An 18,266-nucleotide genomic window follows, 5' to 3' on the forward strand; every position below is an offset into this window, starting at 1 on the left:
TTTCTTTTTGAATGTCTCTAGTGTGGGAGAGCCCACCACCTCTCTAGGCAGCTGGTCCCACTGTTGTATTGCTCCGATAGTGAAGAAATTTTTCCTGATATCTAGCCTGAATCTAGGTTGTTGCAACTTGAGTTGATTATTCTGTGTCCTAATCATACAAATCTAGCAACATAAAACCTGAACCATGCACCCAGCTTATATAAGCATTATAGCCTCTCTTGAAAGATACTTCCTGTTGTTTTTAATAATTATTTCTGCCTATTTCTTACTCTTACTACACCCTTCACTCCCTTCTCCCCTGGATACAAGTTTATGGGTTCTTATACTTGGGTTCATATACTTCTTGCAGTGGCAGCTTTGGCTCATTTTCAATTAAAAATAATTTTAAAAAATGTCTCAAGTAGTTACAAGATGCTCTCAGAGAATGTGTGAATTTTGGGTCTTTCCAAATGTTCTCATAATGAATGATGGACATTCAGACATTCTGCTGACTCTGTTATACAACCGTGCAAGAAGAGGCAGGTTCCAACCTTACCTCTGTCCCTCACCAGCGCTGTTGCATCCGCTGTCCTGCATGCAGGGAAGCTGGCAGTCTGAACAGGGAGAACTGTTTTTGTGGAGCGCCACACAGTTCAAATCCCAGGGGATTCAGGAGAGTTCCTCTCTTCATGGGTACATTCCTCATGGCAAGTAGAAAGCCTGACTAGGGCTTGTGTTTATGGAATCTACATTAACATCTGCTTTATGGGTCCAGCTCTGTGATGGTCACATGCTAGCTCTTTACGGGATTAGCTCTCAATTACTGCAATAACTGCTGAAAAGCTATTTAAAGTCCCTTTGTGATTTACTGTGAAGTTACAAAGCTTAGAATGCTGTCAGGATCATTCTGAAATTAGGTTTTAACTGGATCTAGTTTGATTGCTTTGGTCTCTTTGGCTGTTGCGTTCCAGATAACATAAACGGAAGTGGGAAGAAACTGCTAGCTGCCTACTAACAGTTCAGACTCAGAGCTCATTAGCTGTGACTTATCTTCTGCCTTCCTGAACCCACTCATTTATTCCCTTCTTCTTTTTTCTTTTCCTCTTCTTGTTCTGTCTTGTTCTGTATGTTGGCTTCCTTCCTTCATGTGTTATCCAGTCCGGTCTGATTTGTTTGTCTGGTTCTTGTCTGTCCTGTCTGGGAGTTATATCCCAGGCTCCTCATTCAATTATTCCACACTTCCCGGACAGACCTGACTGTCCTCCAAATGCATTTATAACCTCCAACAGGCTTAACTCATGGCCACCAAAATGAATCTTAAACAGGAAGGCCACTTGGTGCCTCAAGAATGTTCTGGCTTCAGTGAAATGCCAACCAAGATATTTCCATTGCAGACGAGCAACCGCCAAGAATATGGGACATAGATGGTGTCATCCAGAAGAATGAACTTAATGACCCCAGAGGGAAGGGGGCAATTTCTGAGCACCACAGTCTTGTATTGCTTTCTAGACAAAACCAGTATAATGAATTGGGAACAGAAGACCAAATGAACCCAGTGGAGATTCTGGGGTACTGACATAACATGTCCCCAGAATCCAGCACAGTATAAATGTGGCCAGTCATTGACCTTCAGTCTAGGCTCCTTGACAGGGCTGCTGTGAGGATAAAACAGAGAACTGAAGGATCATGTAAGCCAGGGTTCCTTGCAAGTGGAAAAAAGGCATGCTCTAAATGGAATAAATAATAAACAAAGCAGCCTCCCCTATCTCTGAGCCCAGTTATACTGAGTTGAGACAGACTCAGATTACTATTCCATGTAATATTTCTCTGGGAGCAAAAGTCCCTATGTATGCATGAGACTGCATATCTAACAAACCTCAGTCATCAGTGAAAACTAAAAGGTAGTCTAGACCACACAGGAGTAACACTAGATTAGAACCATCTAAGCTGGATTTGAGATGGACACAGATGCAACTTGTCGAGAATAATGAACTAATAATCAAGTAAGAATTCTCAAAATAAGAATGCAATCAGTTTATTGGCAAAAGGGCTGTTTCTTAAATGCGGTAATACGCCACATAAATTACTTGGCTTGTGTGTATAAGGCCTTGCTTGAAGTTAATAAAGTTGTTAACCTGGATTAACCAATAGCCAGGGTTAATGCAAGTTAAGGATTTATTACTTCCTGCTCCATCTGATGGTAATCTGTCAAAACAAAGGCCTGTTCATGTCAAGGTAGCATTTATGACAAAAGGCTAAAATATACAGACAGATTTATTATCGTGTTCTAGGCTTCTTATTCTCAGCTTTTTTACAGGATAACTTTTAATAAGCACTTAAATATGTTTATTCCTTTTGGATACACACCTTAATGTGGTGAGTGAGTTTGAGAGCATCAGAGGAGTCAAAAGCAATGCCACCAGGAGGCCAGATTGCCTCACTAGTCTGGTTTCCTAGCAGGGTGGTCCAAGGTAGAATGGAGTGAAGCTGAGACACCGGACTAAGATGCAAAACATGGTGCTGGAAGAGGGCTTTGAGAATGCCCTGGGCTGACAGAAAACTGAACAAGTGGGTCCTAGACCAAATCAGGCCAGAACTTTCACTGGAAGCAATAATGACAAAACTGAAGCTGTTGAGATGGCAAGACTCACTGGCAAAGACAATCCTGCTAGGAAAAGTCAAGGGCGGAAGAAAAGGGAGACTAACTATGAGATGGATTGATTCCATAAAGCTGAGATCCTGAGATTACAAGAGCTGAGCAGGCTGTCTAGGAACGGGTATTTTGGAGGGCTGCCATGACTTGCAGACTTGACAATACGTAACAACTTGCTTAGTGGGTGTACTTTGTGAACAAGAACTATGAGCAGTAACATGGCATCTCATTATTCGTACGTCTGCAGTATCTGTGATGAATAGCAGGATGGAACAGCTCAGACAATGGCACATCTTCAAGGCAAGAAACCCTGTGTGGTCACCACAGTTTGTGCTGGGTCACCTTGATGTGCCTGGCAGCTGATCAGGCTCATGATGGTAACTCTCCCGCTCCTGCCATCACCTTCCCTCTTCCAGGAGATATCCCAGGAGAGAGCACAGGGAGGGAGGAAGCTCTTCTCTTCGACAGCTGCAACTGTGACCCAACTTCAGCTCACTGTGGCTGTCAATCAGTCTCTGCTGCACAAAGAGGGCTTGTACCCTGAAGTGCAGAAGAAAGGACGAGAGAGCTGCTCAGGTACCCTTATTTTCTGCTCGAGGTGGGACCACTGGTGTGGGAGGGAGGGAGGGAGGGGTGTCTGATTCATGCTCCAGTAAAGAGGGTGGAAATCAGCTGGGCAGTGCTGCAGAAAGGAGCAGCACCCCTCAGTTGATTCCCTGTCTGTCTGTCTATCTCTATTTAGAAGGCTTCTATGCCGCCCCATTCGCCGAAGCCTCAGGGCGGCTTACAATAATAAATAAATAAGCACATTATAAAACAATATAATACAGTTTGAGTCAACCTGGCCTGAAAAATAATATAAATAAATAATATTAACAATTAAAATAATGTTTGAATAAAAAGATCTTTGCCTAGCACCGAAAAACAAATAACGACGGTGCCAGGCGGACCTCTCTGGGGAGCGCATTCCATAGGTTGGGCGCCACCGCAGAGACAGCCCTACTCCGAGTACTCACCCTCCAAATATCCTTCACGAAGGGTTCCCGGAGAAGGGCCTCTCCCGCTGATCTCAAGGGGCAGGCGGGCATTTATGGACATAAGCGCTCCTTCAGGTAACCAGGACCCAAGTTGTTAAGGGCTTTATAGGTCATCACCAACACCTTGCATTGGGCCCAGACTTCAATGGGGAGCCAGTGAAGCTGACGGAGAACTGGAGTCATGTGAACATGACGCCCAGCTCCCGTCAGCAGCCTGGCAACTCTATTTTGAACCAATTGAAGTATCTGGACCGTCTTCAAGGGCAGCCCCATGTAGAGTGCGTTACAGAAGTCAAGTCAGGAAGTCACCAACGCGTGTGTCACTGTCGCCAGGCAGTCGTTCTCCAGGAAAGGACGCAGCTGAAGTATCAGCTGAAGCTGAAAGAAAGTGCTCCTCGCGACTGCTGTCACCTGAGCTTCCAGTGAAAGCTCTGGGTCGAGGAGCACTCGCAAGGTGCGGACCTTGTCCCTAAGAGGGAGTGCAACCCCATTCAGGACTAAGTTCAGGTCCCCTTCCCCAAAGCCCGATCCGCCAACCAACAGGACCTCCGTCTTGTCTGGATTGAGCTTCAGTTTATTGGCCCTCATCCAGCCCATTACCTCAGCCAGGCACCGGTTCAGCACAGCCACTGCCTCACCTGGATCAGTTGAAAAAGAGAGGTAGAGCTGGGTATCATCTGCGTACTGATGATTCCGCAGCCCACACCTCCTGATGACCTTCCCCAGCGGTTTCATATAGATGTTAAATAGCAAGGGGGACAAGATGGAGCCCTGCGGAACTGCATGGCATAGCTGCCATGGCGCAGAGCCATAGTCCCCCAGCACCACCTTCTGGAATCAGCCATTGAGATAGGAGCAGAACCACTGCAAAGCAGTGCCTCCGACCCCCAGTCCCTCTAGCCTATCCAGAAGGATACCATGGTCGATGGTATCGAAAGCCGCTGAGAGGTCCAGGAGAACCAACAGGGATGCACTCCTCCTGTCTTTCTCCCTGCACAGGTCATCGTACAGGGTGACCAAGGCAGATTCAGTACCGTACCCGGGTCTGAAGCCGGACTGAAATGGGTCCAGATAATCAGTTTCATCCAAGAGTGCCTGGAGTTGTCCCGCCACCACCCGCTCCAACACCTTGCCCAGAAACGGGATGTTGGCCACTGGTCTATAATTAGTGGCCATCTCTGGATCCAGTGACGCCTTCTTCAGGACCGGTCGGACTACCGCCTCCTTTAAAGGGGCAGGCATCTGACCCTCCCTCAGAGAGGCATTAACCACTTCCAAGATCCAGGTCCCTATCCCATGCTTGGCGTTGTTAATTAGCCAAGATGGGCAAGGATCCAATAGGCAGGTGGTGGGACGTACTCATCCAAGCACCTTGTCCACATCATCAGGCTGCAGTAACTGAAATTCATCCATCAATTTTGGACCAGACGGCGACATTGGTAACTCCCCAGAAGCCTCTGAATCACTAGTGGAGTCCAGCTTGTGACGAGTCTGAGCAATTTTCTCCCTGAAATGCTTGCAAAGTCGTCACAGCAGGCCTTCGAGGGTGGAACCGGATCTTTCTTAGGGCCGGGACGAACCAGCCCTTGTACCACCTGAAAAAGCTCCACTGGACGGCATTGTGAGGAGGCAATGGAAACGGAGAAGAATTTCTTTTTCGCCACCCTCACCGCCACAGCATAGACCCCATAATGGGCTCTTAAGTGTATTCAGTCAGATTCATCCCGTGATTTCCTCCACCGATGCTCTAGCTGTCTCTCAACCCGCTTCATCACCCGCAATTCAGGTGTAAACCAAGGGGAAGAGTGGGCTCTGCCTGGCAGGAGAGGACGCTTAGGAGCGATCGTGTCAACAGCCCTGGCCATTTCCCCATTCCATAGTTCGACCAGAGCCTCGACAGGAGCACCAGTCTTGTCAGCCGGAAACTCCCCCAGGGCCTTCAGGAATCCATCCGGATCCACCTGGCTCCGGGAGTGGACCCACACAAACGGGTCCGCACCCTTACAGAGGGAGAGGCCGCTCTCAAGCACAAACCTCACGAGGAAGTGATCTGACCATGACAGGGGTGTCAGACATAAATTCCTCACCCTCAGACCACCCTCTTCCTGCCCTGTCGAGAAAACCAGGTCCAGAGTGTGTCCACGTTCATGGGTCGGGCCAGTGACATGTTGGGACAGCCCCATGGCTGTCATGGAGGCCATGAAGTCCTGAGCCGCCCCGGTCAGACCAGTCTCGGCATGGAGATTGAAGTCTCCCAGGACCAACATCCTGGGGGTCCTCAACACCAGGTCCGAGACGATCTCCGTCAGCTCAGGCAGGGAGTCTGTTGGGCAGAAGGGTGCTTGGTACACCAGCAGAATCCCCAGTTCTACCCCTTGACACACATCCCTCAGGGAGGCCCTTCCTGTGCACAAGTGGGTGAGGGGATGGTGAGAAGCAGCTGGGTGCAGAGCATGCTTGAGGGCATCCCCACTCCGCTGATTTCTTCACTCAGCCCCCTTTCTTACTCCCACTTGCCAGTGAGGTGTCCAGCCCAGCATTCTTGCAAGTGGCAGCAACACAGGGGAGGTGGTGCTCTCCCCAAATTCTCACTCCTGCTAGCCAGAGGGGCATCCTCAATCCAGGACCCACTGCCCTATTGGGAATGCCTCTTAGTCACGCAGGAGTGGCCAACAGCGGCTCTTGCCAAACTGTCTCATTCTAGTCATCATACCGCAAGAGGTTATGTTTTCCAGGTTTGGATGACACAGCCAGCCATTGCAATAAAGAGTATCCATAGAAAAGACCATGGTTTCTAGTTGTAGTTACTAAAAACTAAACCAACCACAATGACATACCATGACAGCATTTGGATGATGCAACAGATCAAAGGCAGTAAAAACTCACCACATCTTACTGTGATATGTGACTCCACCCATTATGGTTGCTTGACCATGGTGTGCTAAGCATTGGTAACACAAGGGTTGTATCCAATCGGACACTAAAGCTAGCAAGAGAGACCTCTGGTGCAGTGCCAGTACTGTTAGCTGGCACAAGGATCTCCAGAACCAGATCATGCCAGCTAAGACAACTGACATTGCATTTCAGATTGTTTACACTAGTGTGACATAATGCACGCTAATACTAGTGCCCAACTGGATACTAACCTTTGTTTGAAGGATATAATCTGTACTATAGAGTGCAAAAAAAGTACAAATGTGATATGCAATGCCTGAGAGGAACCCCCACCACACACACACACCACTGGTTCTTCCTCTAAAAACAAGTTGCAGCAAATTCTGTAAATAATAGCACAGTTTAGAATCATTACGCTTGCAAAAAGCTCCCCTTTTCCTGAAGCAAAATGTTTCCAGGTTTTTTTTTTTACTTACCTCTGTTAAACCAGAAACCTCCCCTTTGGCCAATGGCCGTGTAATAGATGGTGTGAACACGCTGGCATCCAACACGGGCTGCCCCCTCATAAAGTGCTTTCCAGCTTCAAAAATGTCCACCTCTACCATTTTACCCATGAATGCAGGGCTCTTTGGTACCAAAACCTTGAAAAAAATACAGAAAGGTAATTCTAACTGGAACACTTAAAAGTACTCAGGATTTTCATCCAGAAAAGAAGAAAACTGTGACATTCAAACTCCAAATATTCACATATATTATTTTAGAATTCAGTATCATCTTGGCAAAAACCGTGCCACATTAAATCTACTTTTTCTTCCTGGATCTTAAAGGCACATCCTCCAGATGTGATTATCTACAATAACATTAATTTCTGATGATAACATTTTCTCTCCTTTGATTTATTAACTTCATCTTCTTTGTGCTTACGAGTTGCTTAGTATGACTTTCGTATGCATAATGGTTCATGTAAAAATACTGGCTTTCATGCAACTTGGAATTCATCTACTCTTATAGACATCTACTTGCCAGACCTGTATCTGAGGTCTTCCTGTAAGAGAGACTCAGAGGGTGCCAGCAATGGAAAGGGCCTTCTCAGTTTGTTTCTGCGCTAGTTATGAAATGATCTTCCCACTGGGGCTTGCCTGGTGCCAATATCATCAATTTTGGCACCATGTTAGCTGCCCTGTATGCCCACGACTGGGCATCTTACCTGCTTTAACAGTTCTAACTTCGTTGTTACTGAAATGATTGTAGCTGTTTAAAATTTTGTATATCAAAATTCTATGCTGGATTTTATTGATAAATTTATGTTTGGTGCCTTGTGAATTGCTCTGAACTGATCAGAAAGCTTTGGCTATTGTGCAGTGTAAAAATAAAATAAACAAGCAGCATAGCTGAAAATCACCTGTGAATTTTATGGTAATCAGACATGAACCATTTCTGTCCAGCAGACACGGATCACAAAACTGCTAGTCTCAGAAGTGCATATGAAGACCATCTAAATATGGGTCAGTCAGATACAAGGAAACTTTCAGATGAAGGATATTGTTTTAAAAATGAAAAGTAAATAGATCAAATAGAGGAATTAATGTTTGTATCAGCCTTTCCGATATTTGATGTTCTCTCATTGTGCTGAATTAGTCATTGCACCATATCTTTAGTCAGATACACCTGGACAGCAGCAGGTTAGAGAGGGCTGATCATGTGCTTGTTATAGTTAGGATAGAAAGTTAAGTAGACAGAGAAAGAAAGAACTGCCATCTTTCTTCTTATTGTAAACTTGTACCTGCTCGTAGAATCGATTATGAGCAACATAAAATTTGGAATCAAATGATTCTTCAGTCACAAGAACTTTCTGTCTCTCCCCGATCTGTAAAATGAAAGAAGCAAATAATCAGTCAAGAGGTAACACCATTGCTTACCCTCTGGAGTAATGAGGGTTCAAAATACGTTGTTTGGTTATTCACAGGCTGTTGCTACAAAATTCAGTACTCCAGAGGGAAAGCTACCACTTCAGTTTATTCACATGACAAGCAACCGATCTATGATTAGAAGAAATTAGCAGAGTCTGAGGTCATGCAAACGTTTTTAAAAAGAGATTCAAAGCTCACTATTAATTGTTAAGCACGTTCAGTGTGAATCGAAAAAAGGGCCTGCATTGGTGCATCATACATGGACACATGCATCTTGCACATTCATCTCCACTGTGCAGACATATAGGCACCCATCTTATAATATTGCGCATCTTCCTGAATTATTTTTAAGTGTCTTGAAATGCTTTGACAGCTGCAGTTGCCAGGGCTCATAATTTTATCCATTGTCTAAAAACATTAAGTGCTCTGGCGAAGGGTACCATCAAGATGTAACAGAAAGTAAACTATTAATTATCATTTACTGCCTTCTGTGGCTGGCCAGATAGTGTCTACCAACCATATTTATTTATTTATTTATTTATTTATTTATTTATTTATTTATTTATTTATTAAAACATTTTTATGCCGCCCCATTCGGCGAAGCCTCGGGGCGGCTTACAACATAGATAAAACAAGTTAAAATCCATATAAAATAATCTTAATTAAAACTCACATTATAAAATAAGCCGCCCTGGCCAGATAAAATTCAATTGTATTTAGCATTTAAAATGTTGCTTAAATAAAAAGGTCTTAGCCTGGCGCCGAAAAACAAATAACGACGGCGCCAGGCGGACCTCTCTGGGGAGCGCATTCCATAACTTAGGCGCCACCGCTGAGAAAGCCCTTCTCCGAGTAGCCACCCTCCTAATTTCTCTCACGGAGGGCTCCCGGAGAAGGGCCTCTCCCGCCGATCTCAGGGGGCGACTGGGCAAATATGGATGTAAGCGCTCCTTCAGGTAACCAGGACCCAAGCCGTTTAGGGCTTTATAGGTCATTACCAACACCTTGAATTGGGCCCGGACTTCAATGGGGAGCCAGTGAAGCTGACGGAGAACTGGTGTCATGTGAACATAACGTCCAGTCCCCGTCAGCAGCCTGGCAGCTCTATTCTGAACCAATTGAAGTATCCGGACCGTCTTCAAGGGTAGCCCCACGTAGAGCGCGTTACAGAAGTCAAGACGGGAAGTCACCAGCGCATGAGTCACTGTTGCAAGGCAGTCGTACTCCAGGTAGGGGCGCAGCTGATGAATCAGCCGAAGCTGGAGGAAAGCGCTCCTCGCTGCTGTTGTCACCTGAGCTTCAAGTGAAAGCTCCGGGTCGAGGAGCACTCCCAAGCTGCGGACCTTGTCCCTAGGAGGGAGTGCAACCCCATTCAGGACAAGGTTCAGGTCACCTTCTCCGAAGCCCGAACCGCCAACCAACAGGACATCCGTCTTGTCTGGATTGAGCTTCAGTTTATTGGCCCTCATCCAGCCCATTACCTCGGCCAGGCACCGGTTCAGTACAGCCACTGCCTCACCTGGATTGGTGGAAAACGAGAGGTAGAGCTGGGTATCATCAGCATACTGATGGGTCCGCAGCCCACACCTCCTGATGACCTCTCCCAGCGGTTTCATGTAGATATTGAACAGTAAAGGGGACAAAATGGAACCCTGCGGTACCCCATGGCAAAGCTGCCATGGCGCAGAGCCATAGTCCCCCAACACCACCTTCTGGAATCGGTCGTTGAGATAGGAGCGGAACCACCGCAAAGCGGTGCCTCCGACCCCCAATCCCGCCAGCCTATCCAGAAGGATACCATGGTCGATGGTATCGAAAGCCGCTGAGAGGTCCAGGAGAACCAACAGGGACGCACTCCCCCTGTCCTTCTCCCTGCACAGGTCATCGTACAGGGCGACCAAGGCAGATTCAGTACCGTACCCGGGTCTGAAGCCGGACTGAAATGGGTCCAGATAATCAGTTTCATCCAAGAGTGCTTGGAGTTGTCCCGCCACCACTCGCTCTAACACCTTGCCCAGAAACGGGATGTTGGCCACTGGTCTATAGTTAGCGGCCATCCCTGGATCCAGTGACGCCTTCTTCAGGACCGGTCGGACTACCGCCTCCTTTAAAGGAGCAGGCACCCGACCCTCCCTCAGAGAAGCGTTAACCACTTCCAAGATCCAGGTTCCAATCCCGTGCTTGGAATCCTTTATTAACCAAGACGGGCAAGGGTCCAGAAGGCAAGTGGTAGGACGTACTCGTCCAAGCACCTTGTCCACATCATCGGGCCGCAATAACTGAAATTCATCCAATAATTCTGGACCAGACGGTAGCGTTGGTGTCTCCCTTAAAACCTCTGAATCAATAGTGGAATCCAGCTCGTGACGAATCTGAGCGATTTTCTCCCTAAAATGCTCGGCAAAGTCGTCACAGCGGGCCTTTGAGGGTGGAATCAGCTCTTCCTTTGGCCCTGGGTGAACGAGGCCTTGCACCACTCGAAAGAGCTCCGCCGGACGGCATTGTGAGGAGGCAATGGAAGCGGAGAAGTGTCTCTTTTTCGCCGCCCTCACCGCCACAGCATAGGCCCGATAGTGGGCTCTTAAGTGTGTTCGGTCAGATTCATCACGTGATTTCCTCCACCTACGCTCTAGCCGTCTCCCAACCTGCTTCATTGCCCTCAATTCTGGAGTGTACCAAGGGGAAGAGCGGGCTCTGCCCGATGGGAGAGGACGCTTAGGAGCGATCGTGTCTACAGCCCTGGTCATCTCCCCATTCCACAGTTCAACCAGAGCCTCGACAGGAGCACCTGTCTTGTCAGCCGGAAACTCCCCCAGAGCCTTCAGGAATCCTTCTGGATCCATCCGGCTCCGGGGGCGGACCCACACAATCGGGTCTGCACCCTTGCAGAGGGAGATGTCGCTCTCGAGCACAAACCTCACTAGGAAGTGATCTGACCATGACAGGGGAGTCAAGCATAAATTCCTCACCCTCAGACCACCCTCTTCCTGCCCCGTCGAGAAAACCAGGTCCAGAGTGTGTCCACGTTCATGGGTCGGGCCGGTGACATGTTGAGACAGCCCCATGGCCGTCATGGAAGCCATGAAGTCCTGAGCCGCCCCGGTCAAACTAGCCTCGGCATGGATATTGAAGTCCCCCAGGACCAGCATCCTGGGGGTCCTCAACACCAGGTCCGAGACCGTTTCCGTCAGCTCAGGCAGGGAGACTGTTGGGCAGAAGGGTGCACGGTACACCAACAGAATCCCCAATCTGTCTCGGTCGCCCAACACCAAGAACTGTATGCAAAAAGTCATCACTGAACACACACATTGTTATCTAAGTGTAGTAAAGCCTGCATTCTGTAAGAAAATACAGAGTAAAGTTAATGCAAGAATCCTATCCTTGGACAGACTTCCAACTGGCAGATTTACCTTAAAAAGAATGTGAAATTAAAGAATTCTGAGCTCAGGGATTTGCTTTAAATAGAGTACTGAAACTGAACAGAGTTCACCATCCTACCACACAGAAATCTATTCCTGGTTACACTTCTTACCCCACTTTCTTAATTTCAGTAGTATAATAGAGTGAGTGTACACCACTTGGTTATTGCCACTGTTAAATAACTGAGAGCAAGAAATCTTTTGTCCAGGCATCTGGACATAAGAATCAAATTACAACAAATGACTGCAATGCTTCCTTCTTGGCCCCCAGAACTTGCTTGCTGCAACATGGAGAACCCTAGTGAACAGAGCAGGGAAAGATTTACTCCACCAGTCTCATCTATCCATGTCTCCATGATACAGAGGACCAGCATCTGGACCTGAATGGCTGGTGTATTCCCAGGGATAGTTTTCCCAGATTATTCTACAAGATATCCCAACATATTGGATGGGATCTTTTGATTTCTTCTGGAAGGAGACTTGCACTTTTGATAGACCCCCCTGGGTGAAAGGAAGCTCCTTCCACTTATGGAATGCAAATTGAGGGTCCAAGCTGGCTCTAAGCTTAGTCATACTTAGAGGAGTCCTGCTGAAATGAATGGGGCTTAACTTTGTAAAGACTAAACAAGTCTCACTGATCTCAATGTGCCTGCTCTAAGTATGAGTAAGTGTATTCAATTTTTATATTTAGCGAAAACAAAGCAATGCTTTTCTGGTTTTCTAAAAGCCAGGTGGACAATAAGAAAATGTCAGATGGAGCCAACTCCAGGAAAAATGAGTTTTTCACAAAACTTACCAAGAAAAACAGGCTAACCCATAAGATTCTGACCTTAAACTGAAAAATGTTTCTAATGTCACCACAAAATAATTAATCATGAAAACCTTTCCATTTACTGCAGTAATGTTACATTAATAGTGAACTACTGTAATTACATTTTGCAGAGTATGATGCAGAAATTCTTTTAAGTTAATGAAAACCATAACCTTTCTCTTCCAGTTCCTCACTGAAGACAAACAGAGCACATCAGGTGTAAGCTTCAGATTACACAGCAATGTATAAGCAAATATTTGCTTTCGGGCTTATCGGAAAATAGCAGAAGCCCCTATGCTATGCATGTGTTGCTTCCCCAGTCTCTAAGTTGTTCCTTACATTTCTCCTTATATGCAATACTTTGACAATTAAAGGAAAATATTACTGCAATAAAAAGCTACAAGACTGGTACATACTTACAGGGTTTCCCACAGGTATAGCTGGGAATGTGTGACTGTTGCAACAAAAGCTCATATGGCAGGAGCTGTGTGTGAACACATGTGCCTCTAAGTGGAAAAATATGCATGGTGGAATATGCATGCTTTGTATTGTTGCGGAAGTCCCTTTTCAGATTACAGACTCTGCATGAAGGCTCGTTTTCAAGAAGAGAACCTCTACAAGGCCTACCATCAACCCCCACATGCTTCTGAGATGCTTAGACAGGGCTGCGAGAAGTGCACCAGCCTTCACTTACAGTGTTTGTCTATAATAGGAAGACTGTAGTCATTTGGACTTGAACTGTGAATGCCAAAAATGCTTCAGGCAGGTTAAGGGGATATGGGTTTCAGGGCAGGCTAACTTATGTACTAATTACTCATTGCAAAGCAGAAAACATCCAAACAAACATAAGGTAAACAGAAATAACTTCTATTTCCAGGCACAATCATTCTTTGTTTCATTAATCATGGGATAAACTGCACCGTAGTATTGCATCATTTGCTAGTATGAAACTACTCTGCATGGTGGGGGTGATAGATATATACTAGTCTGTAAAGCGGATGTGGAAAAACAAATGCTGCAGAAAGATGCATTGCCAGAGTCCATCTGGTCCTGCATTCTGTCCACATGGTGGCTAGCCAGCTGCTGCTAGGATCCATAAGCATGATAGGAACACAACGGCACAGTCCCACTCATTATTCCTAGCAATTGGACTACACAGGGATACTGTCTCTGGTACTGGAGGTATCGCCTAGCCATCAGGAGCAGCAGTCATTGATAACCTTCTCCTCCATGAATTTCTTCAATCCCTTGTTAAAGCTGTCCAATTGGTGGGCATCACTACATCTTACGGTACTGAATTCCATAGTTTATCTTAGCTACCACATTTGTAGTCTGTGGGCTAAACTGAGTTGTTCTGATGGAACGGCAAGCCTATGTCGGCAGTCAGAAGTGCCTTGCATTGGGTTACCTTCTGTCATGTCACACAAGGGAAGGGCACACTGAGTATTATTTGTGACTTGAGAAATCTTGCAACTGGTATTCCAAGATATAAATATTTTCAGATGATACTCTGATGGTGCACGTTAATTGAATTTTCTGTAACCTCTCTATAGAAGCAGTCTGATAAGCAACATTTGCTTATGGTGCACATTATTATATGTCAAAGACTTTGGGATAATATGGAAGTATACAGCAAATCCTTTGTACTGGGTATTACAATTCAGTAGATAACAGCAGATGCAGAATGCTGCTGCTTGTGTTTTGACAGAAGGAGTGAGATGCGAGCAAATCTCATGTTCTGAAATCTGTACACTGGCTGCCAGTGAGTTTCCAGACATAATTCAAGGTGTTAGTTACAAAGATGTCTAGTGTACAAGGTCTAAACAGCTTAGTACTAGAGACGATGGAGAAATGCACAACAGACTTAAGCAAGTTCAGCTTTCTCTGAATCTGACTTACAGATTCTATAGAAGCCTGGATTTTTCTGAATTGTGCAGATACTGCAGTCTATTTATTTACATTCTACCTTCTTGTGTGGTAGGTAGCTTACATAATCCCTCTCCTCGCCATTGTATTTTACAACAACACTGTGAAGCAGGTTTGGTTGACAGTAACTGGTGCAAAGCCTGGTCCAGTGAGCTTCATGACTGACTGGGAACTAGAATCCAGATTTCCTAAATCCAAATCCAACAATCTAACTATCGCACTGGCTCTTTTAGCGGGGACTTGTGCAAATTCACACTTGCACTATATGTGTTTGCACCAACTTGGACTTGTGCAGGTGGAATGAAATTCTTGTACAACTCTAAAAAAAAAAAAAATCAGATTCCTTCAGTCAACAGAAAGAAAGATGCCTGGGAATCCATGAAAAACATATAGAACAGATATAACAAAATATGTACATCCTTGTGTGGGAGCTGAGTAATTGACATTTCCCAATTCCAACCATCCCTGGATTTAAGATCAGCCAATGAAGCTTTTCTTGTGGAGCCTGTGGCCCATAGGGCTATCACACAGAGCAGAGACTTTCTGGTAGTAGCACCCTGGCATTGGATCTCAGATCCCATAGAGATTTAACCAAATGGATGAGCATAAAGGTGCTGTTTAAAAACTTATTTATTTGTGCAGCTTTTGGGGATATCAACAAGGGCTCTTTATCTTCAGATTGATTCTGTTGATGCTTTAATTGTAATTTATTATATATTCTAGTGCCATTGTTTCAATGTTGTCTATATGGTGTATTATATTTTATATCAGCTGTTAGTCACTCTGGGCTCTGTCTGAGAAACAGCAGGATACGTATAGTATAAAATAAAATAAAATAAGAGTACACTATTGGTAGCATTAGTAATGCTGCACACACAAACACCCTGTTCTCCTTCTCGCCTTTTTTGGCAAAATAGAACTGATCTAGGCAACAGATGTACACAGTACAAACCTCCATCTTTTCAACTATTTCCCTGCCTGGCTTGAGGCTGGAGAAGCAGGAAGGATTAAATAGAAGTCAAAGAAAGCAGGGTTTGAATAGCATTTCATTAGCATAACAAAAGGAAGCCCCTCAGTTGTTTAGCATTGGGCAATGCATCTCATTAGATACAAGTGAAAGAACAATTATTTAGGCCCCCTATGAATACTGTTTGGCACAGAGATATATATCAGAGAGAAATTGCTGGCCATTCTGCTGGGATAGCTTCTGCTTTCCCAGCCCAGTGATCTTGCTTCAGGGTAAATCGCCCACTTCCATTACTGTGCACCTGCATCTGACTGCTTCATTTTGATTTGGCCTCCTGCTGTGAAAATGTCGTTTCTTCAAGCATATACAAGCCCTGAAATACAGTTCATACGGAAATTATATTCAGGGATGTCAGTGGTGACCTAAAAATGACAACTGGGCCTCCATCTATGTTTCTTTTTAAATTCTGTTATGTTTTATTGATTTCCATTTCCTTACTCTTGTGCTTGTTTTCTACAGTTGGATAATCAAAGTAAATTATAATGCTGGCTGTTCCATAAATGCGTATTTTTATAAGTAAGTAAGTAAATAACTAATATTTGTACCTCAGAAAATAATTTTGTTCTTTATGCTTCCCAAAAGATTGCTTCTTTTGATTTTCTTTACCAAACATATAGTATTGAAATAGACAAATTATCAAAGGACACAGCATATTTTAACTGGTATGGAAACCTGCACTGGTTACTTATCATGTGCCAATTTCAATGTCTGTAATTGCCAGTTTTTAAAATCAGTATGGTAGTAATACAGATAAATATAAAACATACATATTCCATGCCTTCTCCTTTAAATATATCTATAATCAAATACACAAATCTGTGAAAATGACTCATTCAATATAAACATTTTCAACTAAGAATAAACTTCAGACCTAAGAACACTGAATTTTCACATATATATTTTGTACATGTATTGTTTAATTGATCTACAATATTATCATGGCAGTAAAATTATAAGTCTTTGGATCATATTTGTTTCCCTAAAACATTTGTACAAGCCAATTAATTTCTTATAACCTTCACATCCTTCTCTAACTGTTATCAGCTAAGCATTGTTAACTGCTCAGCCCTTCCCATCTTGCCCTGAATTCATTTCAGCTGCAATTTCCAATTGTAGGTTACTATATTCTTCTGCTTACAGGTAACTTCCAACTTTGCAGTGGTTCTGAGATTATGTACTGACCCTTGATTTCTTTCTGGCACGATATTATCTATTTAGCTTAGTAATAAGCACACTGAAGTAAAGGTAATGCAAAGGAAGATATATTCTGAATAAGAAGAGGAAGGTTGAACTTTCTGATGTTAAACCACATATGATCCTTCCTCCTCAAGACACGGGCTCTGACATAGCCCGAAGAAAATGTGCCTGTGGAAACACCCATTGATGGCACTCTTGTCTTAGGACCCTGAGCCCAGAAGAACCCTTGGGACCTCTTGCCCTGCTCCAGGAAGAGGTCACATTGCTATTCTCCAATTCCAAGGATTCTGGTCCTGCAACCATTACTGCATCTCAGTTGCCTCCATACCCCTGCAGCCAAAGGTTTCAAAGGCAACCCTAACTCTAACCCCAGTAGGGAAGATTAGCAGAGTGTATGTGAAGCTATCATCACAATACTAACAACAACTAGAAACTGCCAGTCCCTGGAAAGGCAAAAGTTCAGTCTGAGTCTGCAAGTTGGTAGAATGACATACAAGCTGAGCTTGTTTGACTTGCTGCAGAGGCCTGCCTGGAGCTCTCTGTGATGTTACTTTGATTTCTGTAACTGGTATCTGACTTACTTCTGGACTCTCCTCTGTATTGACCATGGTCGAACTTGGCCCTACCTGTGCTTGACCATGCCTATTGGAGCGAAATGTGTGTTTGTTGACTCTGTCCCTGAGAACCTGGGAACAGCATTGCTCAACAGAATTAGTGGCTGCAAAAAGTACTCATATTTTTCTCATGTTATTCAAGTTGAGCACACAGGCTGTATTCTTAGTATTTGTTGGTGTTTCTGAGTCCAGGGCTGCATCAAGCACTATTTGCCTAGTGTAAATATGTGTCCCTATGTGCCCTCCCGCCCCTTGAGATCGGCGGCAGAGGCCCTTCTCTGGGAGCCCTCCATGAAAGATATTAGGAGGGTGAGTACCTGGAGGAGGGCTTTCTCTGCGGTGGCACCCAACTTATGGAATGGGCTCCCCAGAGAGGTCCACCTGGCACTGTCGTTATTTGTTTTTCGGTGCCAGGCCAAGACTTTTTTATGTAAACGCTATTTTAACTGTTGATTTTATTAAGTTTAGATCTGTGGCCAGGATGTCTCCAGTATTTTATGTATTTTGTATAGCAATATATTTATTTATGTATTGGGAGCTGCCCCAAGACTTACGCGAATGGGGCGGCATACAAGTTGTCCAAATAAATGAATGAGTGAATGAATGAATGAAATGCTGCCCAAATGGGCAACTGACAGTGCCACGTTATTTTGTGAGCTTCCTCTGTCTCACAGGAATTCCCCTCTCCTTTCCATTAACTATGGTTAGTATTACATGTAACCCACATGCTTGCGAACTATAGTATCAAATACAGTTTGCAACCATGGTTAGAAGCCGGCTAGGACTGTTGCATGTGTA

The 18,266-nt window shown here is 44.8% G+C and overlaps 1 protein-coding gene across 2 annotated transcripts in view; it reads right to left on the bottom strand.

Annotated features, from left to right (window-relative positions):
* CDKAL1 (CDK5 regulatory subunit associated protein 1 like 1) overlaps nucleotides 1-18,266 on the bottom strand; it is a 334,585-nt gene that overhangs the window by 21,249 nt on the left and 295,070 nt on the right. For both annotated transcript variants that reach the window (XM_044426357.1, XM_044426358.1), the window contains 2 exons: nucleotides 8,348-8,431; nucleotides 7,041-7,205 (listed from right to left, as the gene is read on the bottom strand). In XM_044426357.1, coding sequence (XP_044282292.1) covers nucleotides 7,041-7,205; nucleotides 8,348-8,431 — 249 coding nt within the window. The remainder of the gene's footprint in view (nucleotides 1-7,040; nucleotides 7,206-8,347; nucleotides 8,432-18,266) is intronic.

This window comes from Varanus komodoensis, unplaced genomic scaffold, assembly GCF_004798865.1.
Source record: "Varanus komodoensis strain SLA01 unplaced genomic scaffold, ASM479886v1 scaffold17, whole genome shotgun sequence".
NCBI classification, from domain to species: domain Eukaryota; kingdom Metazoa; phylum Chordata; class Lepidosauria; order Squamata; family Varanidae; genus Varanus; species Varanus komodoensis.